At 37.0% G+C, this 22,267-nt stretch overlaps 1 protein-coding gene across 1 annotated transcript in view; it reads right to left on the reverse strand.

The window, feature by feature from the left end:
- Positions 1-22,267, reverse strand: part of ZNRF2 (zinc and ring finger 2) — an 89,272-nt gene that overhangs the window by 21,500 nt on the left and 45,505 nt on the right. The window contains exon 2 of the mRNA XM_052639130.1: positions 12,057-12,152. Coding sequence (XP_052495090.1) covers positions 12,057-12,152 — 96 coding nt within the window. The remainder of the gene's footprint in view (positions 1-12,056; positions 12,153-22,267) is intronic.

Consider the following 22,267-nt stretch of genomic DNA (forward strand, 5'->3'; position numbering starts at 1 on the left):
GAGGAAGAGAACCTTGTAGATTCTGCTTACTCCAGCACGCAGCATGGTGTTTTGCACAGTTACTGCTTGAAAAATATTTTTTGAACAGCTAAGAAAACAGAAGATCTCAGAAGACTAAAAGCACCAAGCAACAAATGAACCAACGGCAAGCGAAAACACCGCAAAGTCGGAGGGCTGGAGTTTCGGTGACTTGGGCACTTAGTTTGCAGTCTGGTGACTCAGCTGAGCTCAGACTTTTTTTTTTAAGTGTATTGACTTCTTTATCCAGGTGGTTCCTATCAGCCAATCAACCAGAAAGCACTAATATATGCAGAGCTTGACAATAAATAATAAGTTGATTAAAATTATGGGTAAAGAGTTATAAGTACTATGTACACACAGGAGAGATATTTTAAACATCCACTCCACCAAGATAATAAAGCAAAGTGTGAAACTCACATGTATCTGGAGGAAAAAGGAAGGTGAGAACCAGTATTTCTCACAATAACAGTCATGCAATACTAACAACTCAGAGTTCTTTCTTGATCCCCTTATACTCTCCTACTAAATGACTGAATACTGCGACTAAATATTGCGACTAAATTACTTTAAAAAAAAAAAAAAAAACCCTGTGAGAAAAACCCTGGAGAAACTGAATCTAGATTCATCTGAAAATTCATGTAATGAAATCTCATGAAAATCAAGAAAAGGCAAATGTAAAATGCTTTCTTCAAAAAAATTTTTTAAGGAGATGGGAAACACACTGATTCTGAACAAGGTTTATTTCTGTCTGCTCAAATTTCACCAATCCTTCAGTTGCCCAAGGCAACTTCAGTACCTGAGTGAATCCCATTAGAATAAGGGAGGAGGCTGCTCTGATGGTGAAAGTACTACTCAAAGAAAAGAAGCTACTGAGTTGGGCTGAGGACAGAACTCTCTGCACCCAAGAACAGGGAAACAATTTTAAACAAAAAGGGCTAGTGTGCGCCAAGCTTATGACCACAAGGTTCACAAGAGGAAAGTATCTTGCATTCTATTCTCTTCTATGTGAGAAACAAGTAAGTGTGATCTGTGTGTGCGCTAACATTATGTAACAGAGAAAATTCATAAACTAAGTACACACAACAATGTGAATGAAGGTGAACCAAGCTAAAAACCTGAAATAGACACTTACCATAAAATTAGAACAAACGAATGAATGCAAGTAAGGGAGATGATGACTTTACAAGCAGAAACTCCTAGAAGGATTAATACTTCAGAGGAAGGGGAAAGAAAGGTCAATGCAGAAAACTAAGTCAGTACAATAAACATCATGTAAATAAAAAACAAAAATCATTAACAAAGACATAAGAAACAGGATAAATCCAGGAGCTTTTGTATTGAAATTACAGGAGTCACAGGAACAGAAAAAGGAACAGAGAAAGAAATAATAATCAAAGAAATACGAGAAGAAAATAATCCCCGAGCTAACTAAAGATCTGCATTTCTAGACTGAAAAGTCTTATAAAGTCTCAATTAGAGATGGGAGCAGAGTGAACAAACAGATGCACCCTGGGAACAAAAAGAGAAGTTTCAACCTTCAAAAAAACAGAAATTAATCTGTAAGCTTCCAAATTGAAAGTACAGGCAGATTAAGATGAAAGAAAAATGAGACCCAGCAAGACCTCGCATCTGTAATACCGGGAATAAGAGAACACTACAATTTTACAGACTTGAAGGGGAAAAAAACTAAGATATCCTATATTTAGCTAAGATAGTAATCATATGTGAAAGCAAACAAGAAACACCTGGGAACCCAACAGCTCGTTAAGTATATCATCCATGAAAGACTAAAGAAATTATTCACAAAAATGCTTTTAATGAAAAAGAAAATTAAAATAAGAAGAAAACCCTCAATATACAAATTGAAGAAAGTAAGGAAAACCACTAGGCCCTGCAGGTATGACCTAAACCTAATCCCTTATGATTATACAGTGAAGGTGACAAGCAGATTCAAGGGATCAGGTCTGAGTGCCTGAAGAGCTATGGATGGAAGTTCATAATACTGTACAGGAGGCAGTGACCAAAACTATCCTTAAGAAAAAGAAATACAGGAAGGCAAAGTGGTTGTCTGAGGAAGCTTTACAAATAGTTGAGAAAAGAATATGAGAGAAAGTGAGTGGAGAAATGGGAAGATATACCAAACTGAATACAGTTTCAGACAACAGTAAAGAGAGATAAGAAAGCTTTCTTAAGTGAACAACACAAAGAAATAGAGAAAAATAATAGAATTGGAAAGACTAAAGAAAACTGGAGATACCAAGGGAAAATTTCATGCAAAGATGGGCACAATAAAGGACAGAAATGGCAAGGACCTAACAGAAGCAGAAGATATTAAGAAGAGGTAGAAAGAATACACAGAAAAACTACACAAAAAAGTTAGGATTTTTATAGTTTCAGTCCGGTTCAGTTCAGTTCAGTCACTCAGTTGTGTCCGACTCTTTGCGACCCCATGAATCGCAGCACGCCAGGCCTCCCTGTCCATCACCAACTCCCAGAGTTCATTCAGACTCATAGCCATCGAGTCGGTGATGCCATCCAGCCATCTCATCCTCTGTCTTCCCCTTTTCCTCCTGCCCCCAATCCCTCCCAGCATCAGAGTCTTTTCTAATGAGTCAACTCCTTGCATGAGGTAGCCAAAGTACTGGAGTTTCAGCTTTAGCATCATTCCTTCAGAAGAAATTCCAGGGCTGATCTCCTTCAGAATGGGCTGGTTGGATCTCCTTGCAGTCCAAGGGACTCTCAAGAGTCTTCTCCAACACCACAGTTCAAAAGCATCAATTCTTTGGCACTCAGCTTTCTTCACAGTCCAACTCTCACATCCATACATGACCACTGGAAAAATCATAGCCTTGACTAGACGGACCTTTGTTGGCAAAGTAATGTCTCTGCTTTTCAATATGCTATCTAGGTTGGTCATAACTTTTCTTCCAAGGAGTAAGCGTCTTTTAACTTCATGGCTGCGGTCACCATCTGCAGTGATTTGGGAGCCCAAAAAGATAAAGTCTGACACTATTTCCACTGTTTCCCCATCTATCTGCCATGAAGTGATGGGACCAGATGCCATGATTTTCGTCTTCTGAATGTTGAGCTTTAAGCCAACTTTTTCACTCTCCTCTTTCACTTTCATCAAGAGGTTTTTTAGTTCCTCTTCACTTTCTGCCATAAGGGGGGTGTCATCTGCATATCTGAGGTTATTGCTATTTCTCCCAGCAATCTTGATTCCAGCTTGTGTTCCTTCCAGCCCAGCATTTCTCATGATGTACTCTGCATATAAGTTAAATAAGCAGGGTGACAATATACAGCCTTGACATACTCCTTTTCCTATTTGGAATCAGTTTACCCGCACCCAGATAATCACAATGGGGTGACTCACCTTGAGTCAGATATCCTGGAGTGTGAAGTCAAGTGGGCCTTAGGGAGCATTACTACAAACAAAGTTGGTAGAAGTGATGGAATTCCAGCTGAGCTAATTCAAATCCTAAAAGATTATGCTGTTAAAGTGCTGCACTCAATATGCCAGCAAATTTGGAAAACCCAACAATGGCCACAGGACTGGAAAAGGTCAGTTCTCATTCCAATCCCAAAGAAAGGCAATGCCAAAGAATGTTCCAACTATCATACAATAAAGCTCATTTCACATGCTAGCAAGGTTATGTTCAAAATCCTTCAAGCTAGGTTTTAGCATTATGTGAACCAAGAACTTCCAGATGTACAAGTTGGATTTACGAAAGGCAGAGGAACCAGAGATCAAATTGTCAACATCTGTTGTATCACAGAAAAAGCAAGGGAATGCCAAAAAAACATCTACCTCTGCTTCACTGACTATGTTAAAGCCTTTGACTGTGTGGATCACAACAAACTGTGGAAAATTCTTCAAGAGATGGGAATACCAGACCACATTTTTACCTGCCTCCTGAGAAACCAGTATGCAGGTCAAGAAGCACCAGTTAGAATCAGACATGGAACAATGGATTGGTTCAAAATTAGGAAAGGAGCACGTCAAGGCTGTATACTATCACCCTGCATTTTTAACTTACATGCAGAGTACATCATGAGAAATCCTAGGCTGGATGAAGTACAAACTGGAATCAAGATTACCAGAAGAAACATCAATAACCTCAGATATACAGATGATATCACTCTAATGGCAGAAAGTGAGGAGGAACTAATGAGCCTCTTGATGAAGGTGAAAGAGGAGAGGGGAAAAGCTAGCTTAAAACACAACATTCAAAAAAAGATCACGGCATCCAGTCTCATCACTTCACGGCATGTAGGTGGGGAAAAGTGGAAACAGTGACAGATTTTATTTTCTAGGGCTCCAAAATCACTGTCGAGGGTATACTTCAGCCATGAAATTGAGAGAGGCCTACTCCTTGGAAGAAAAACTATGACAAACCTAGACAGCATATTACAAAGCAGAGATATTACTTTGCTGACAAAAGGTACATATAGTCAAAGCTATGGTTTTTCCAGTGGTCATGTACAGATGTGAGAGCTGGACCATAAGGAAGACTGAGCACCGAAGAACTGACGCTTTCAAACTGTGGTGTTGGAGAAGACTCTTGAGAGACCCTTGGACAGCAAGAAGTTCAAACCAGTCAACCCTACAAGAAATCAACCCTGAATATTCACTGGAAGGACGGATATTGAACCTGTAATACTATGGCAACCTGATGCAAAGAGCCACCTCACTGGAAAAGATCCTGATTCTGGGAAAGATTGAGGGCAGGAGGAGAAGGCGGCTACAGGGGATGAGAGGGTTGGATGGCATCACCGACTCAATGGACATGAATTTAAGCAAACTCCAGGAAACACTGAAGGACAGAGAAGCCTGGTGTGCTCTAGTTCATGGGGTCATAAAGAGTTGGACATGACTCTGACTGAACAATAAAAACAAGGTAAAAATCTAAGACCCTGCATGGTTTCTGGTAAGAGTAAGTCAAATAACATTAGAGAAAGCAGAATAGAGAGAAGTATGCTTTATAACATAAAAGGATTCAACAGAAAAGGAAAAAAAGCCATAATATTTGTGTAAACAACATATTATGAAATACATAAAGCCAGAAAAAGACTGCTGCAAGGCAACTATAACCAAAAGGAACTTATAACAGTATAAGAAAAAAATTAATGAAACTACGGCCACAGAGGGGACACTAATAAACTTTTTCCAAATTTGTCAGACTATGTAAACCAAACATAGGCAAGAATACAGAGTAATTCAAAAACACAACCAAACTCAGTTTACTAGAAGTATATGAATACATATGTTTTAAAAAGAATAATATAAGTAATTTTTTTTACTATACAGAGAACATATATGCTTCTCTTATATTCATGATTTATAGAAATCAATGATGTATGTGGTCACATAATTATTAAAAACAGTTATTATGGGCAGCATTCTCTAAAAACAAGATCAGAATGACTTCCCATCACACATACTCCTGTCATAAAAAAATTTATATTCAAACTGAAGAACATTTTCTTCTCAGATACATATTAAAACCTCAGATACAACTAAAGCCTCTTGTAGGAAAAATATTTCTATTTCTAAAATACTTCTATTAAAATTAAAAAACTGAAAAGAAAGTAGCTTTATTAGCTTTATTTACAACTCTAAAGAAGCTTTTTTGAAAATACAAACTAAATATAAGCTCTTTCAAATAGCCTAAGGTTCAAAAGTACAAAAATATACAACATTAGAATGAAAAGGCCAATATAATAAGAAATAAAAATGATAATATTTGTAAGGAAATGGCATATACAATGCAATGCTGTGGCAATTAATTAGGAAATTCAGAAGAAAAATATTTTCTAACAAAATACAAATTCCCATAATTGACTAAGGACGTCAAAGAACACAAATATACTAATAATCAGGGAAGTTATAAGGACTGTCAAAGATTTTAAAAGTGGGGGGGGGGGCTATATGGTTTTGCAGTCAAATTATATACAATATGAAAATAATAGTCCTTCCAGGGTTTTTCAAATTATTCCAGAGCAAAGACAGAAAGCTTTCCCACTCATTAGCATCATCTTTAGTTAGCACAAACTTGGTAACATTGCTTTACAAGAATTATCTATGATCAAACAGTTAAATTCAATTAATATTAGAAATCAACACAATTCAATTGAAACATTATAAAATCTACCAATGTAATTTATCAACAAATAAAGGAACAAAGCAATTAATAAAATTAGGCTGTTTTTTGCCTTAAAGTAAAAGAGAATGAAATGAGAATGACATTTATACAATGAAGATGATTAACCATAACTCTTAGCCAGCATCTATGAAACAATGAAACACTAAAGACACATAAGACAGGCATGTCCACTGGCACCGTTATTATCAACATCATTTTTAAGCTTCAAACTAATGCAGGAATACAAAGAAAACAACAAATGTGCATAAATGCTTGAAAATGTTATCTTCATTTGCAGGTATGTCGTAAATCTAGAAAACCCAAAGACTTGCCTAAAACCTAGCTTCTCTTTATAACCAGCAAAACCGATCTGATATTCAAATAGTACCAAATCTCACCCTTAACAGTAGCGGAACTACAAAATAGTAGGCACAAATTTTACAAGTTTAACAATGAAGAATAGGTTCTCAGTGAATCAAATGTAGAGACAAAGCATGTCCCTTAATAGGTAAACTGACAATCTTAAAAAAACCAGCACTGAGGAAGACAGTGAACTTTTCCTTAGTAAGATTTAATGAAGTATAAAACATGTAGAGTCCAGTTCAGTCTTCTGTTAATGAATAACGAATAATAGGCTATTCTATAGTCACTCATCTGTATTCTGTATATAATAAACATAAAATGTCTGAAACTAGAAAGTAAGACTTCACAATAGGAGTCCTTCACTATGAGAATGTCATAATATGAAACCTAACAAAATTAACTCATGTTTTCCCTAAGGAAGAGAAAATTATAAAGTTTTTTGTTGCTGGGGCTTACAACAGTAGCTCTCATCCACCTAAAAACCCCTTTCATCCACCACTGTAATGATAATAATACACTAAGATTAGGTATTTCAAATTATATATGTGCCATTATACATTTTAGTGTGTCTTGGGGATACTTAAAATCAGAGAGCACACATGGACCATTAAAATTTTTTTGAAAAATATTATTTTAAATAACCACAAATGAGAATGTTAAAAATCTTTAAAAAAAAATTTTTTTAAAGAAATGTATGGTCTGTCTCTTAGAATTAATATCCAGGTTAAACTTCTACTTTTCTGTATTAATTTACTGATTGATTGGTGGAACCAGATATATTTATTTTACACATTGAGTTATAATCCAATACCATGCTACAGGGCTTCCCTGGTGGACCAGTTGATGAAGAATCCACCTGCAATGCAGGAAACGCAAGTTCGATCCCTGGGTTGGGAAGATCCCCTGGAGAAGGAAATGGCAACCCACTCCAGGATTACTGCCTGGAAAAATCCATGGGTACAGGAGCCTGGAGGGCTATAGTCCAAGCGGTCACAAGAGGCAGACACAACTTAATGACTAAACTACCATCTCCATGCTGTATTAATTCTGTTGCTCAAATTGTTTACTGGGAGCTCATTCAGGTTTGCTCCTCCTGTGTCCTTCATCTTTTCTGATTTTTGAGCGCTTCCTTGCACTCAAATACAGTATCTCCAGGTTTTTCTTTCACTGCTCCAGTCCTGGAATCAGCCATTTCTCCAAGGAATCCTGTTTTCTTTTTACATGAGAATGGTATTTAGAAACCAAAATTTGGGTACTGGGTGTCAAAGATTTTTCAGCTGTAAAAAGATCTCTCACACCAAAAAGCATTACAAGGGAAGGTCTAAGAACTGAATACCAAGAAGTACAGTTTAAAGGGATTAAGATAAAAAGAATCCTAAGTAACAATAACCTATGAGGTACTGAGAGCCTGGAGATCCCAAAGTCTGCCTAGCAAAAAATGGAAGAAATCAAGCAAATCACAAATATCATAAATATTTAGATACCAAAGGAGTGAGACTATCTAGAATATTTTTATTATTTTTATTGTTTTGTTACCTTAAAATATACAATGACCTTAATCCCTTACTCATTTTGGAAAAATCCTAAAAAAAAAATTCACAATTTTCACATTTTGCAAAGATCAACAACGTTGAGAGCAGCTAGGTACTTTTACAGCCTTTTTACCCCAATCTGAGTCTTCCGGTGCCAATCCTCAAGTCACCTGTGGCTCCTCCTTCCCCATTTCTAGCAATCACTGAACTCAATTCATTCTTTCTTCATCTCTTTCTCTACCTAACAATCATCTGACCATTTCCTACATGAAATACCATACCATTCTTCCAACCGATCTTTAAAGAAATTATTTTCCTTACAAATATTTTTGCACATGAATACAAATAATTACACGTGATTTATTTTAAAACTTCATTATTCAGCCCTAATTTATCTTTTCACCTACAATTTTCTTATCATTCTGTTGCCCCAAACTATACCTACCTAGTTGTTATTTACAAGTCTATCTTCCATTTCTCTCCAAATCTTATTAATAACAGACTAATTTATATACGTATACAATAATTTTGAAAGAGCTAAACTGTTGACAGACATGAGATGATTCGTATCTTTGCTCCAATAAAGAAGAAACATAAAAATGAGACAAATTTAGAAAGGTATTGTATAAATTTGCATTAAAATTTGTTTAAAATGAATCTGCCTATACTACTTTCTAACCAAAGTAAGAACTGTGACCAGAGGAAAAACTTTCCCTCTGAGGACAGCTCTGTAGGTTTACTCGGTTTTCTTGCACTCCAAGAAAGGTCTTTTCATTGTCTCTGTTCTGTTTCTTCAGATTTCTTATGATTCAGGAAAGCTTACCTTGAATGTTGGATTAATTTAAAAAAATCAATGTTATAAAAGTGATATGATAAGAACACAAAAAAAGGCAAGACAATGATTTATAAAATCATGAAACAAAATAAGAATCTATAAATAAAAAAATATGTAATTTTCCTTCTCAAATTTTACTGAAGAAATCAGAAACAAATCTGAAACCTACTTTATGCTTTAGAGATCTACAGAACTTCCTTCTCACTGAAATATGTATTTTAATTTCAACTTCTATTCTACCTATCTTCCTTTATAATAGGCCATAAGAAAAAAAGGTAACAGAAACACATATCCATTTACAGTTAGTTTTTTACAATATTTTATTTCTGTACTGAATATGAAAGCATTTATGCTTCTTCAAAGAGTAAGCAAACTGCCTATCATCAATTTTAGACCTCAGATTTCAGCTGTGCCGGCCACCATATTCCTTACAGAAAGCAGAAAAAGTATTTCTTTCCTTGAATTGCAATTGTAAATTTATCACATCAGGTGAGAACAGGTAGTGCTCTAATTATCCCCTTGCTTCTCCATATATTATAGGAACTATTATTGCTATGCAAGACTTTTAGACATCTAATTTGGAATTAAGTTACTATGAGCTTTTAAAACAGCAAAAGAAATTTAGACTTGTCAGCACATTAAATATGGTATCCATTATATCTTTACCTCTTAAAGTCAAAGGTAATATTTATAACAACAGGTCTTGTTTACCTTAACACTCAGTACAAAACCTACAAAGAAGTATGTATGATTTTCACAGTAACTCTGTGAAGACAGGCGCTACTTCCAGTCCTAAGTTTACAGGAGAGAAAATCAAAACCAAGATTTCATACTGGAATTAAGCAACAAAACAGAGATCTGAACTCAGCAAGCTGAACTTAAAGATTACAGTTTGTACTAAGTATCGCTGTTCTTTATAACATTTTAATTGCAAACTGGTACTGCTTTTGAGCAGCTAAATGCTAAAAGAAGGGCAATAAAACTGAATTTAGTGCCACATAAAATAGGTATACAATTCTGGTAACTGGGTAAGACTGTTTCTTGTATGACCACTTCTGATCCATCATCTTATTTATAAAGTAAATACATGCTAAATTTTAAAATTACTACACAAAACAAGAAGCATTTTCAATTCTTTTCCCATTTAGGCTGTTACATAAGATTGAGCAGAGGAACTCGTCATTTGCCAGGATATCTCCTCAGTTCCAGGAAAAGAATAAGGGCTCTAAATCACAAAAGAATACAACAAGAGAAGGAGACAGCACTAACTTATACCTGCGTAACAAACCTCTTTTATCATGATTTTCGTGGTAATCCTCCACAACTGGCCTCCCCATCCTCACTTTCTTCTTTGTCTGCAGCTGAAGATGTTATTAAGCCCACATTATAAGCCACCCTGGAGATCTCATTTTCTCAGGAAGACCTCCTATGAACCCAGGAGGTATACATGTTAATAAACTTTTGTTTTCCTCTTATTAATCTGTCTTCTATTACAGAGGTCTCAGCCAAGAACTCAAGGGTAAGGGGATCATTTTTTCCTTCCCCTACAGGCCTTTGCCTTAGAATTCCCACAGCCTGTGAGGGGAGAGTACACTACCAATCTGCTACCTCTATCTAACCTAAACCAGTCAATCACAGTTCTTCCTCTTCACTCATAGTTGACCACTGTCCATATTTTAAAAATTCAAGAATCATACATGTTTATAAAGAAGCTGTTTTTGCTTCTTGTTGTGAATTTCTATAGATACCCCTATATAATTAACAATTTAAAACTTTTCAGGCCTACCTACCTTACAGCAGGTAGCTCTTCTTAAAAGTGGCTGAAACTTCACTTTTTCTATTAAGTTTACTAATATCTAAACTGGAATACTGTCAAATATTTAAAACCTGAATTCTTGGATCAAGGTATCCCCAAACAGAAGGTTATATACTGCTCTTTAAGCCATCAAATAAGTGATCTATTAGAACACTTTAATGACCAGGCACAGCTCAACCAGGAAATTAAAAACTGCCAAATATCAACACGTAAGAAGACTAAATCCAAATATACCGCACAAAAAATAAGCAGAATACTAAGATTATGTGCAAATATATTATATGGTAAAAGGAAATACACTTGTCTTTTAAAACTCAAGGCAAGAGTCTTAACATTTAAGGCTATTCATTTTAAAAACACTTATAATAAACATAATAATTGAGGAGAATAAGATAATAAAGTATGAGAAACAAGCCCAATCAGTTTTATCTCAAATTTTGAACCTGTCTTTTGTTTCTTAAGTAACTAAATTTCAATTAGATTATGCAAAGTAGCCAACTCAATTTTCTAATGCAAAAAGGTTTATATATAATCAACAGGTACATATACTATTCAAAGAAAATGCTGAAAGCTATTTTTATTTAGTCACTGGAAAATGGGGGAAAGTGCTCAATTACAACTATAAGAGTGGGGCTGAAGCACTACCTTATCAAGAGAGACATTCTTAAATCACTTTGCAAAAAAGCTACTCAAAATAACATGTTCATTTCAATATTAAGTTGTACTCCTACAAGTTTCTATAATCTGAGGCGAAATCTCAGATTACTGACCAAGTGTCACTACACTGATTAAACTTTTGGTTGGTCCTATGCTGTAGGACCCATCTGTTTTACTTACTGGTATATCCCAAGTTTCTAACACTAAACGCCTCATAGGTGACAGGGACTCAGAAAACATTTGCTAGTCAACGAGTCAGTCTTTCAATTTCACTGTTTGCTGGTACTCTTCTTACTCATTCTATTTCAAACCAAATTTTACATTTGAAAAATTTAAAATTTCTCCACGGATTTTGAAGTCTCTCTTTTTATCAATAAAATTTTGAAAAAAGCTCTCATTTTTCCTTTATTTCACTCTGTTCATCTAAAGTCACAAATGAACTACTCTTTTTTTCCCCAAGTCTACTTCAAAATGTACTAAGACTACACTGAAAATATCTGGAGATTGTGGTCAGGTAAGAATGGCACGGCCAAAGTACCAGACCTAATCAGGGTATCAGTTAGCTCAGGGCTCTGAGACAGTCCCTCCTGGCCTTTTAACTTCTACCTGAAACATGAAATTCATAATACATTTTATGAAATATAACTACAATGATAATTTAAAGTATCATTTTAAAGCACTGGACTTACCATTATAGGTTATTCTTGGCTTTGTTAAACACATCACAAGATGTAAATCCATTTCATCTGAGGGTACAAATTTTGAGCATACAGGGCACTTAAATCCTAAAAAATAAAAGAAATCCATGTTACTTAACAATTTTAAATATCCAGCCTTGCTCTTTAAAAAAGCAAGGAAGAAAAAGCATTTTAAACTTCAGTATTACACGTACATTAATACACTACCTATGCACAACTTAAGTTGGGAAAAGAGTTTGTGACTATAGTGTCTGACTTAAATCAGTTTATGAACACCATCCAATTTCAATGAAGAAAATCTGACTCACTACAAAACTCTCATATCCTCTAATGTATGGGTCCAATCATTTTCATTTCTTATTTTTTCATTAATCTGAACTTATGATTTTGTTACAATAGCTTTGTATTCTGACCATCTTTCCTGACAGTACCTTTCCCAGGTTGGTACAGTACAATTTGAGTTGCAAGGTTTTATAGCTAGATAGTACCTTACAAACTATATTCTATTCCACTGACCTTTTAAAGATTTATCTGATGAAGTGAAGCCTTTCATGGAACAGCAAAATCAGGTCTAGAATCTAAGACTCCTGACTCCTACTATATTGGACTTATTACCATACCACAAGTCACAAGGCAAACAGAAAATAGCACCAAATGGCAGATTTCTTAGTCAATTTTGACACAAATATTACTTTCCTACAATATTCATTTGCACTAAGTACTTGCCAGCAGTACTCTATTAAAACTAAACTGGTAGACTGAAGGAGGGAATATGTTACAAATTCAGCTCTATCCTGCTCCCTCATTTACCAAGAGTAACTGTTCATCCATGGGTCCTTGCTGTTTCCCTGTAGACTTACTTACTGCTCTCTCCTCCAACATCCCCAACCTGCATAAGCAGTGAACTGATAAAGTCCATTTGCAGTCTGGTGAGGAACAACTAATCCAAAGTGGCACAAAAAGATGGCCTGAGCCAATTCGTTTTTCTTGAAAATCAGACTAAGAAACAGCAAGAGGGTCATGGGTCAGCTGTAGACAGCTGAAGCAAAAGGGCATGTCAAGTTAAGAGACTGCGGTGGGGTATCTATTCTGGGTCATGTGTAGGCTGAACAGGAGAAAAACTATCAGCAAGCGCAGGAAAACAGCTCACATGGAGATCTTAGAGCAGATCTGCAGAGAGGAGCTAAGTGCTGTGAGAAACAACAATAAGGGTGGTGGGAAAGAAAAAAAAAGTCCCTAAAAGCTGACCCAGATTGTGGTAGCTTTCTACTTCTAGTATATGTGTGCTGTTAGAGACACTCTTCTCCTTTCGTCTTGACATGAAACCCTCTGCAACTCAAGACAGTCGAGTCATACCTCATGCAGAGCTCTGTTGAATAGGAAACGGTTTTGGCATGCATACTTAATCCACGTACTCAACTTCCTAAATGAAATATGTGTTTCTGAGCAGTTTTTCACATTGTATTAAATACATTTTAAAAGAAAGGAATAAAGGTATATTTAATTACCACTTCTTAAAAACCACCAAAAAAGCAAAAGAGGATCAATCTAAAATTAAACTACAAAAACAGCTACAACCCTCAAACAATTCTGACACAAATACTAGCTACTGCATCAGTGTGGCAAAACATGCATCAAACGGGGAGAAGACAAAGAGACTCTCAAGCAGCATTCCTATTTCCAGGACCATTAGCAATCTTTTTCTTAGAACTGCAAAAACATTCTTCCCTTGAAATTAAACAGGACATTAAAAAAATTTTTTTTAACTACTTAATTCTCTAACTACTGATCAAAATCATATGCATACTTGCACATGAACTCTAAATTATCAAACAAAAGTGCACAACCATGAACCTCTGAGAACCATCCAACTGCCCACAAAGTAGAGCCTAAGGAAAAAACCTCTGTACAGAGAACCACCATATTTCTAGTTAAATTCAATAAACTGATGTGTTTCTTTCTCCTCCACCTAAAACCCACTAAATTGAGAATAAATATAAATTAAGGTAAGGAAGTTGAAAGGAGACAGCAGTAGATGAAAAGATGGGCAGAACTGACAGGACTGAGAAAACAGACATACTAAGTGTCTGCAGAAGTAAGCCAATTCTCACTACATAATTCTCAAAAAACTCAAGAACCTATACCTCCAATAACTTTCCATGCCAGTGATGAGGTTAACCATGAGGTTAAAATAATGGACTAATAAACAAAATAAAAGAAATTCCCAAGTCTCCAACCCATGTCACGTAGCCAAGCAACTACAGCTTTCCAATGAGAGTAGAAGAATGAGTTCATTACAGGAAAAAAAAAAGACCCAAAACAGATTGGCTTGAGGACACCAGGTACAGCAAGGAGAAGGAAAGAAAACAAGGGACTGAATAAATAAATACCTATGTACAGAAAAGGGCCCTTCCTACAAATCTCCTTTTCTCTATCTCTACCAAAAAAATTGGTAGCTTCTTCTCTTACATCAGAAATTCCACAAAATGAAACATCAAGATCCTTGTCTGTTGATAAGGTCAAGTGTTACATATAAAGCTTCCAAACAGCTTTTCAGGTTTTCTTCTCATAAACATAACACAATACCAAAAAAAAAAAAAAAATTGCAGTTAAAACACAGCAGAAACAATTTGAAAAGGCTAATGAAATATCTATAACCGTTATCACAAAAGGACAATATCCTTAATATACAAAGAACTCTTTAAAAATGAGGAAAACCAAACACCTGTTAGAAAAATGGGCAAAAATGTTAAACAGACATCTCACCAAAAAGAAAGATAAGCAACCAATCCTTAAACAAAAAACTGAGCAGTGTCAGAATGTAAGACACGCTTTCCTCTCAAGAAGTTCTGTTTATTTCTTTACTCTCATTTTAGTGGACTGAAGAGGGGAGAGAGAAATATGTGTTTAATTCACTGCTTAATTAAAAATACAGGCGGTTCTTTGTACATACTGTTTTCTCTCCTTGGGCTCTGTATCTCTACACTGATATCATTACTCATCCCAGACAGGCAAGAACACAAAAGACTGGCACTCATTCCTGGAGAGGCTGTGGAGAAACAGGTACTTTCATACATTGCTAGTAAGAGTACTAAAGTGTGCAACCTCTGCAGAGGGCAATTTCAGAATATCTAACTAGATTACACGTGTAATCTACTAATCCTGCAACCCCATTTCTAGGATCTCTCCCTGAGGGTATACCAGCCAAAATACCAAAAAACACATGCAGGGACAAAAGACCATGGGAAGACGGCAAAGTAGAATGCACTCAGGGAATCTACCTCCCCACCTAGACAAAAACTGAATGGGTGGAATTTGTTTGAAGGAACTGTTTTGGAAGTCTGCAATCTACTGAAGGCTTGCAACTTTCAGGGGAAGGAAGGCTTGGACAATACACTGTGGTTAATTTCAGCTCTTAGCACAGAGGCAGTTACCCTTCCCCTCCATTCCCTGCCATTTCTACATGGCAGGCAGTGGTGCACTTGTTCCTGGCAAAATTTGATTTTCAGAGTTACCACATTAGATTTAAATGTTCAGTTTTCAGGAAGAAAAAAGTTACACAAATGAACAGGGCCATTCAAAGCGGGGGGGGGGGGGGGGGGGGGGGGGGACAATCAGCAGAAACTGTCCCTGAAAAAGACCTGGTGGCAGATATACTAGGAAAAAAACCTTTACAATGCCTGTCTTAGAGATGCTCAAGAAAGAAAGGTGTGCAGAAAGTTAAGAAAATGACAAATGAGCAATTTATCAATAGAGAACAAATAAAAACCAACAAAAAATTTTGGAGCTGAAAAGTATAATGTCTGTGTTAGCAGCTCAGTCATGTCCAACTCTTTGAGACCCCACAGACTGTGTGTAGTCCACTAGGCTCCTCTGTCCATAGGATTCTCCAGGCAAGAATACTGGAGTGAGTTGCCATTTCCTTCTCCAGGGGACCTTCCCGACCCAGGTCTTCTGCATCACAGGCAGATTCTTTACCATCTAAGCCACCAGGACTGAAAAGTATAATAACTGAAATGAAAAACTTGCTAGAGGGATTCAAAGGCAGATTTGGACAAGAAGATGAAAGAAAACATGAGTGTGAGGATAGGACAATGAAGTTATCATGTCTTAGGAGCAGAAAGTAAAACAGACTGAAAAGAGTGAACAGGGTCTGAGACCTGTGAGACAACAAGCAGACCAAAATATACATTTGGGAATCCCAGAAGGAGGAGAGAGAAAGGAGTAGAGAAAATATTTGAATAATGGCTGAAATCTTCCCAAATTTGATGAAAGACATGAATATAAACATGTGAGGCACTCAACAGCCTCCCTGTAAGACGAGGCCAACTAGGTCATATTATAATCAAATTTTCAAAAGACAAAGAAAAATTATTGAAAACAGGGATCCTCAATATGACTATAAGCAGATTACTCATGATAAACTTGGATTCCAGAAAGCAGCTGGCAGGTGCAGAAAAGGAAAAAACCATTAACTAAGAATCTTATATTCAGGGACTTCTCAGGTGGTCCAGTGGCTGAGACTCCACACTCCCCATGAGTGTTCGATCCCTAGTTAGGGAAGTGGATCCCACATGCTGCAACTAAGACCTACCTCAGGCAAGAAAAATCTTATATCCAGCAAAACTTCTTCAAAAGTGAGGGAGAAATGAAATTCCCAAATAAACAAAAGCTGAAGGAGTTTCTTATCACTGACATGCCCTACCAGATATGCTCAATGGAGACCTACAAGCAGAAATGAAAGGATACCGGACAGTAACTCAAAGCCATATGGAGGAATAAAGATCTCAGTGAACATCTTTAGATCAAGGGAAACTGTTATCAAGGTGCTATACTGGAGGAACTGCACCTGAAAAGCCTCAACTATAACTGGACCTGACTTAGATAACAAGACTGTTGTTGTTCAGTTGCTCAGTCATGTCCACCTCTTTGGAACCCCATGGACTGCAGCACAGCAGGCTTCCCTGTCCACCACCAACTCCCGGAGCTTTCTCAAACTCATGTCCACTGAGTTGATGATGCCATCCAACTATCTCATCCTCTGTTGTCCCCTTCTCCTCCTGCCTTCAATCTTTCCCAGCATCAGGGTCTTTTCCAATGGACTGGCTCTTCGCATCAGGTAACCAAAGTATTGAAGCTTCAGCTCCAACATCAGTCCTTCCAATGAATATTCAGGACTGATTTCCTTTAGGATGGACTGGCTTGATCTCCTTGCAGTCCCAGGGACTCTCAAGAGTCTTCTCCAACACCACAGTTCAAAAGCATCAATTCTTCAGCACCCAGCTTTCTAGTCCAACTCTTACATCCCTACATGACTACTGGAAAAACCATAGCTTTGACTAGACGGACCTTTGTCAGCAAAGTAATGTCTCCGCTTTTTAATATGCTGTCTAGGCTTGTCATAGCTTTTCTTCTAAGGAGCAAGCGTCTTTTAATTTCATGGCTGCAGTCACCATCTGCAGTGATTTTGGAGCCCAAGAAAACAAAGTCTGTCACTGTTTCCATTGTTTCCCTATCTATCTGCTATGAAGTGATGGGACCAGATGCCATGATTTTAGCTTTCTGAATGCTGAATTTTAACTGGACTATGCTATATAGTCTCCAAGAATAGTTGCTTTCAATTTCATGCATCCTGTTCCTCACATTGAGTCCAATTTTCCTCCCCGTGAGTATCAGTCAGCCTTAATAACTTGATCAATGGAATACATAACTGATGCTCTGGGATTTCTGAGATAAACCTCAAGAAGTCTAGCAGATTCCATTTGAGCCTTTTAGAATGTTCACTTTGGGGACATTTCTTTTCAGAACCCAGCTGACATACTCTGGAAGTTCCAGGCACACAGAGGGGTCATGGTAGGTACTCCAGCTGACAGCCCAAGCTGAGCTCAGAGTTAACAACCAGTATCAATCGCCAGGCATACTAAGTGAGTTTCCTTAGATGTTGAGTTACTTGGACTTTCAGATGACTCCAATCTCAATTTCCAACTGCAACTGCTTGAGAGACTCCAAACAGGAAGCCCATCTACTGATCCTAGCTTACTCATCCTAGAATCTAAAGAGATAATACATTTATCTTTTAATTAAAACACACACAGTAATTTACTGTGACACTCTTTGAAACAGTCTAATATTGGAAACACATAAAAGATTTGGTAAATAAACAATTATGCATTTACACATCTATACAATGGAACTGCTATGCAATTAATTTTTTAAAATGAGAACAGCCTCTATAAACTGATACGAAGAGATGCCCAAGCTAAATTAAATGGAAAGAACAATGTGGAAAAGCAGGCATATGTTACACTCATTACTGTGTAAGAAAAGAAGAGTAAAAAAAAATACACATGTATGTGTATATATGCAAAAAGAAATACAAGGAAGGATAAATTTCAAATTAAAGTTTACATATGTTACCTACAGGTGGTAAATGAGAATGTAGTGAATGAAAAACTCAAAGAAGAAGGTATTCCTGGGTCCACGTTTTGATAAAGTTTTAGACTTCTGAACAATGTTAATAAGTATTTAAAGATTAAAAATAAACAAGGACTAGGGAAAAGTCTCTAGTAAAAGTAAATGTGTGTATGTCTGTGTATTAGTCACTCAGCTGCTTCTGACTCTTCGTGATCCCATGGGCTGTAGCCCGCCAGGTTCCTCTGTCCATGGGATTTCCCAAGCAAGAATACTGAAGTGGTAGCCATTTCCTTCTCTAGGGGATCTTCCCACCCTAGGGATCAGGGTGTGTCTCCTGCATTGCAGGCAGATTCTTTACGTTCTGAGCCATCAGGTCAGTTCAGTCGCTCAATCGTGTCCGACTCTGCAACCCCATGAATCGCAGCACACCAGGCCTCCCTGTCCATCACCAACTCCCAGAGTTCACTCAGACTCATGTCCATCAAGTCAGTGATGCCATCCAGCCATCTCATCCTCTGCCGTCCCCTTTTCCTCCTGCCCCCAATCCCTCCCAGCATCAGAGTCTTTTCTAATGAGTCAACTCTTCACATGAGGTGGCCAAAGTATTAAGAGTTTCAGCTTTAGCATCAGTCCCTCCAATGAACACCCAGGTCTGATCTCCTTTAGAATGAACTGGTAGCATTTCCTTGCAGTCCAAGGGACTCTCAAGAGTCTTCTCCAACATCACAGTTCAAAAGCATTAATTCTTCGGTGCTCAGCCTTCGTCACAGTCCAACTCTCACACCATACATGACCACTGGAAAAACCATAGCCTTGACTAGATGGACCTTTCTTGGCAAAGTAATATCTCTGCTTTTTAATATGCTATCTAGGTTGGTCACAACTTTCCTTCCAAGGAATAAGCGTCTTTTAATTTCATGGCTGCAATCACCATCTGCAGTGATTTTGGAGGCCAAAATCCAGTGTTTCCCCATCTATTTCCCATGAAGTGATGGGACCAGATGCCATGATCTTCGTTTTCTGAATGTTGAGCTTTAAGCCAACTTTTTCACTCTCCTCTTTCACTTTCATCAAGAGGCTTTTGAGTTCCTCTTTACTTTCTGCCATAACGGTGGTGTCATCTACGTATCTGAGGTTATTGCTATTTCTTCCGGCAATCTTGATTCCAGCTTGTGCTTCTTTCAGCCCAGCGTTTCTCATGATGTACTCTGCATATAAGTTAAATAAGCAGGGTGACAACATACAGCCTTGATGTACTCCTTTTCCTATTTGGAACCAGTCTGTTGTTCCATGTCCAGTTCTAACTGTTGCTTCCTGACCTGCATATAGGTTTCTCAAGAGGCAGATCAGGTGGTCTGGTATTCCCATCTCTCTCAGAATTTTCCACAGTTTATTGTGATCTACACAGTCAAAGGCTTTGGCATAGTCAATAAGGCAGAAATAGATGTTTTTCTGGAACTCTCTTGCTTTTTCTACGATCCAGCAAATGTTGGCAAGTTGATCTCTGGTTCCTCTGCCTTTTCTAAAACCAGCTTGAACATCAGGGAGTTCACGGTTCACATATTGCTGAAGCCTGGCTTGGAGAATTTTGAGCACTACTTTACTAGCGTGTGAGATGAGTGCAATTGTGAGGTAGTTTGAGCATTCTTTGGCATTGCCTTTCTTTGGGATTGGAATGAAAACTGACCTTTTCCAGTCCTGTGGCCACTGCTGAGTTTTCCAAATTTGCTGGTATATTGAGTGCAGCACTTTCACAGCATCATCTTTCAGGATTTGAAATAGCTCCACTGGAATTCCATCACCTCCACTAGCTTTGTTTGTAGTGATGCTTTCTAAGGCCCACTTGACTTCACATTCCAAGATGTCTGAGCCGTCAGGGAAGCTCAAGAGCAAATATGAACGGAAACAAATGAACTCATCTGTATATAATCAGATACAAAGAAAAATATACACACAAACTTATTTAGCTCATTTCTCTAAAATGACCTAGAAGCAATGATACTCGATAGCAAAAAGGACCTACTCCCAGATCTTGGGTTTTTAAATATCACCCCTCTCCCCCCCGCCAAACAAAAAAAGGAACCAAGGATCCTTGAAGAAACGGCTGGTTTTAAGCCTGGGGCGGCAAGAAATAGTGAACCTCAAATATCTTGTTCCAGATTAAGGAAGAGTTAAGAAACTGACATACAGACACAAAAAGGCACAGCCACTTTGAAAGGGCTTCTCCTGGTCAAATTCAGACAATCTAAACATCAAAATGGATGATATAATAAATTATAATATTTTAAATTTGAAAAAATGCAAAAGTACAGATGGGTAATCACACATTCTGAAATATCAACTGAAATCACTTAATTAACAAAGATTAAAAGGTATTTTTAAAATGGAGAAACTGGCTGACATTAGCTTAAGAGTCCAAACTTAGTATCACCAACACAAGGGTAAGCTGACATCTGTGCTCCCTGATATGACATACTGTGGGTGTCAAGAGAGTTGGATATGACTTGGTGGCTGAAAAACAAGGAAATTTAGAAAAAGCCTCTAATGAGATATACACCAAAACTAATAGAAAAGGGAACTCTGATAATACAATCAATGTAGAAAACAAACTTCAGCATTGCTGATCCCCCCAAAACCTTACAATTAAAAGATTTCTATTTTCGCTTTCTCTATTTAATTTTGTTTCTACATATTGTTTTGGTGTCCATCTTACATACTGGAGATTTTTTTCCAAATTTCCTCAACTGTCCCAGTAATTCAAGATGATACTGCATCATGAAACAAGAACAGGAGGCTATACACTAGGAACAGAGAAGCAAACAGAAGTTCTGGAAAACTGAAACTTTTGGTAGAAACTAAGAATTCAAACAGATGGTTAAAGTATTAACTTCGAGGTAATAATGATGCCAACTGTTAATAACAGTAACATTTACTATATAACAAGAAATTAAGCAACTCAGATGAATTAACTTATTTATCTTTACATCCTTGAGTTAGGCACTACTAGTAATCCTATTTTACAAATAAGAAAGAGAAAAGGTAATTAACTTACATAAGATCAGTTAGAAACTGGCAATGAAGAGTTCAAACAGGGCTTCTGGATCCAGAGCCTAATTCTTAACCATTACTCTACATACATTGTTTAATCTCCCAGGAAGTAAAACCAAAAGTCAAACAGGAGAGCAAAGAAAATCAAAAGATTGATGCAGGTGGCCTAACATCTAATCAGCTAGAAATACAATTGAGAAAACAGAAAGAAACTGTCAAAGACATAATTTCCCAAACTGAAGTTTATGAGAATACAGACTGAAAGAATATATCCATACAACACATGAAAATAAAGAGCCATATCAAGGTATATCACCACGAAATAACAGAGCATTAGGGAAAGAGAACAAATCCAAGTTTTGAAAATGGAAAAAGATCAATATAAAATATCTGAAACAGTTTCCCAGGACTTCTATACTCTGTCTTTCATGAAACTAATATTTTTGGAGAGTCTAATCCACTTTTCAGAATCAGAATGACTCTAGTGTTGTCAACAGCAACACTTGAAAAAAGACATGTGAGACAATAACTTCAAAATTCTAAAAGAAAATTATTTCACTTAAGACTATGTACAAAAACTATACATACTCATACTTGATTGACAAAAACATATTTCCCTGATTAAAAACACCCCATCAAAACCTTTCCTTCATACGTGCATTCTTGAGAAACTTTTAGCACATATGCTCCACTAACAGAAGAGGAAAACGAGAAAGACACCAAGATCAAGGCAACAAGAT

Source organism: Budorcas taxicolor, chromosome 4 (genome assembly GCF_023091745.1).
Source record: "Budorcas taxicolor isolate Tak-1 chromosome 4, Takin1.1, whole genome shotgun sequence".
Taxonomy (NCBI): Eukaryota; Metazoa; Chordata; class Mammalia; order Artiodactyla; family Bovidae; genus Budorcas; species Budorcas taxicolor.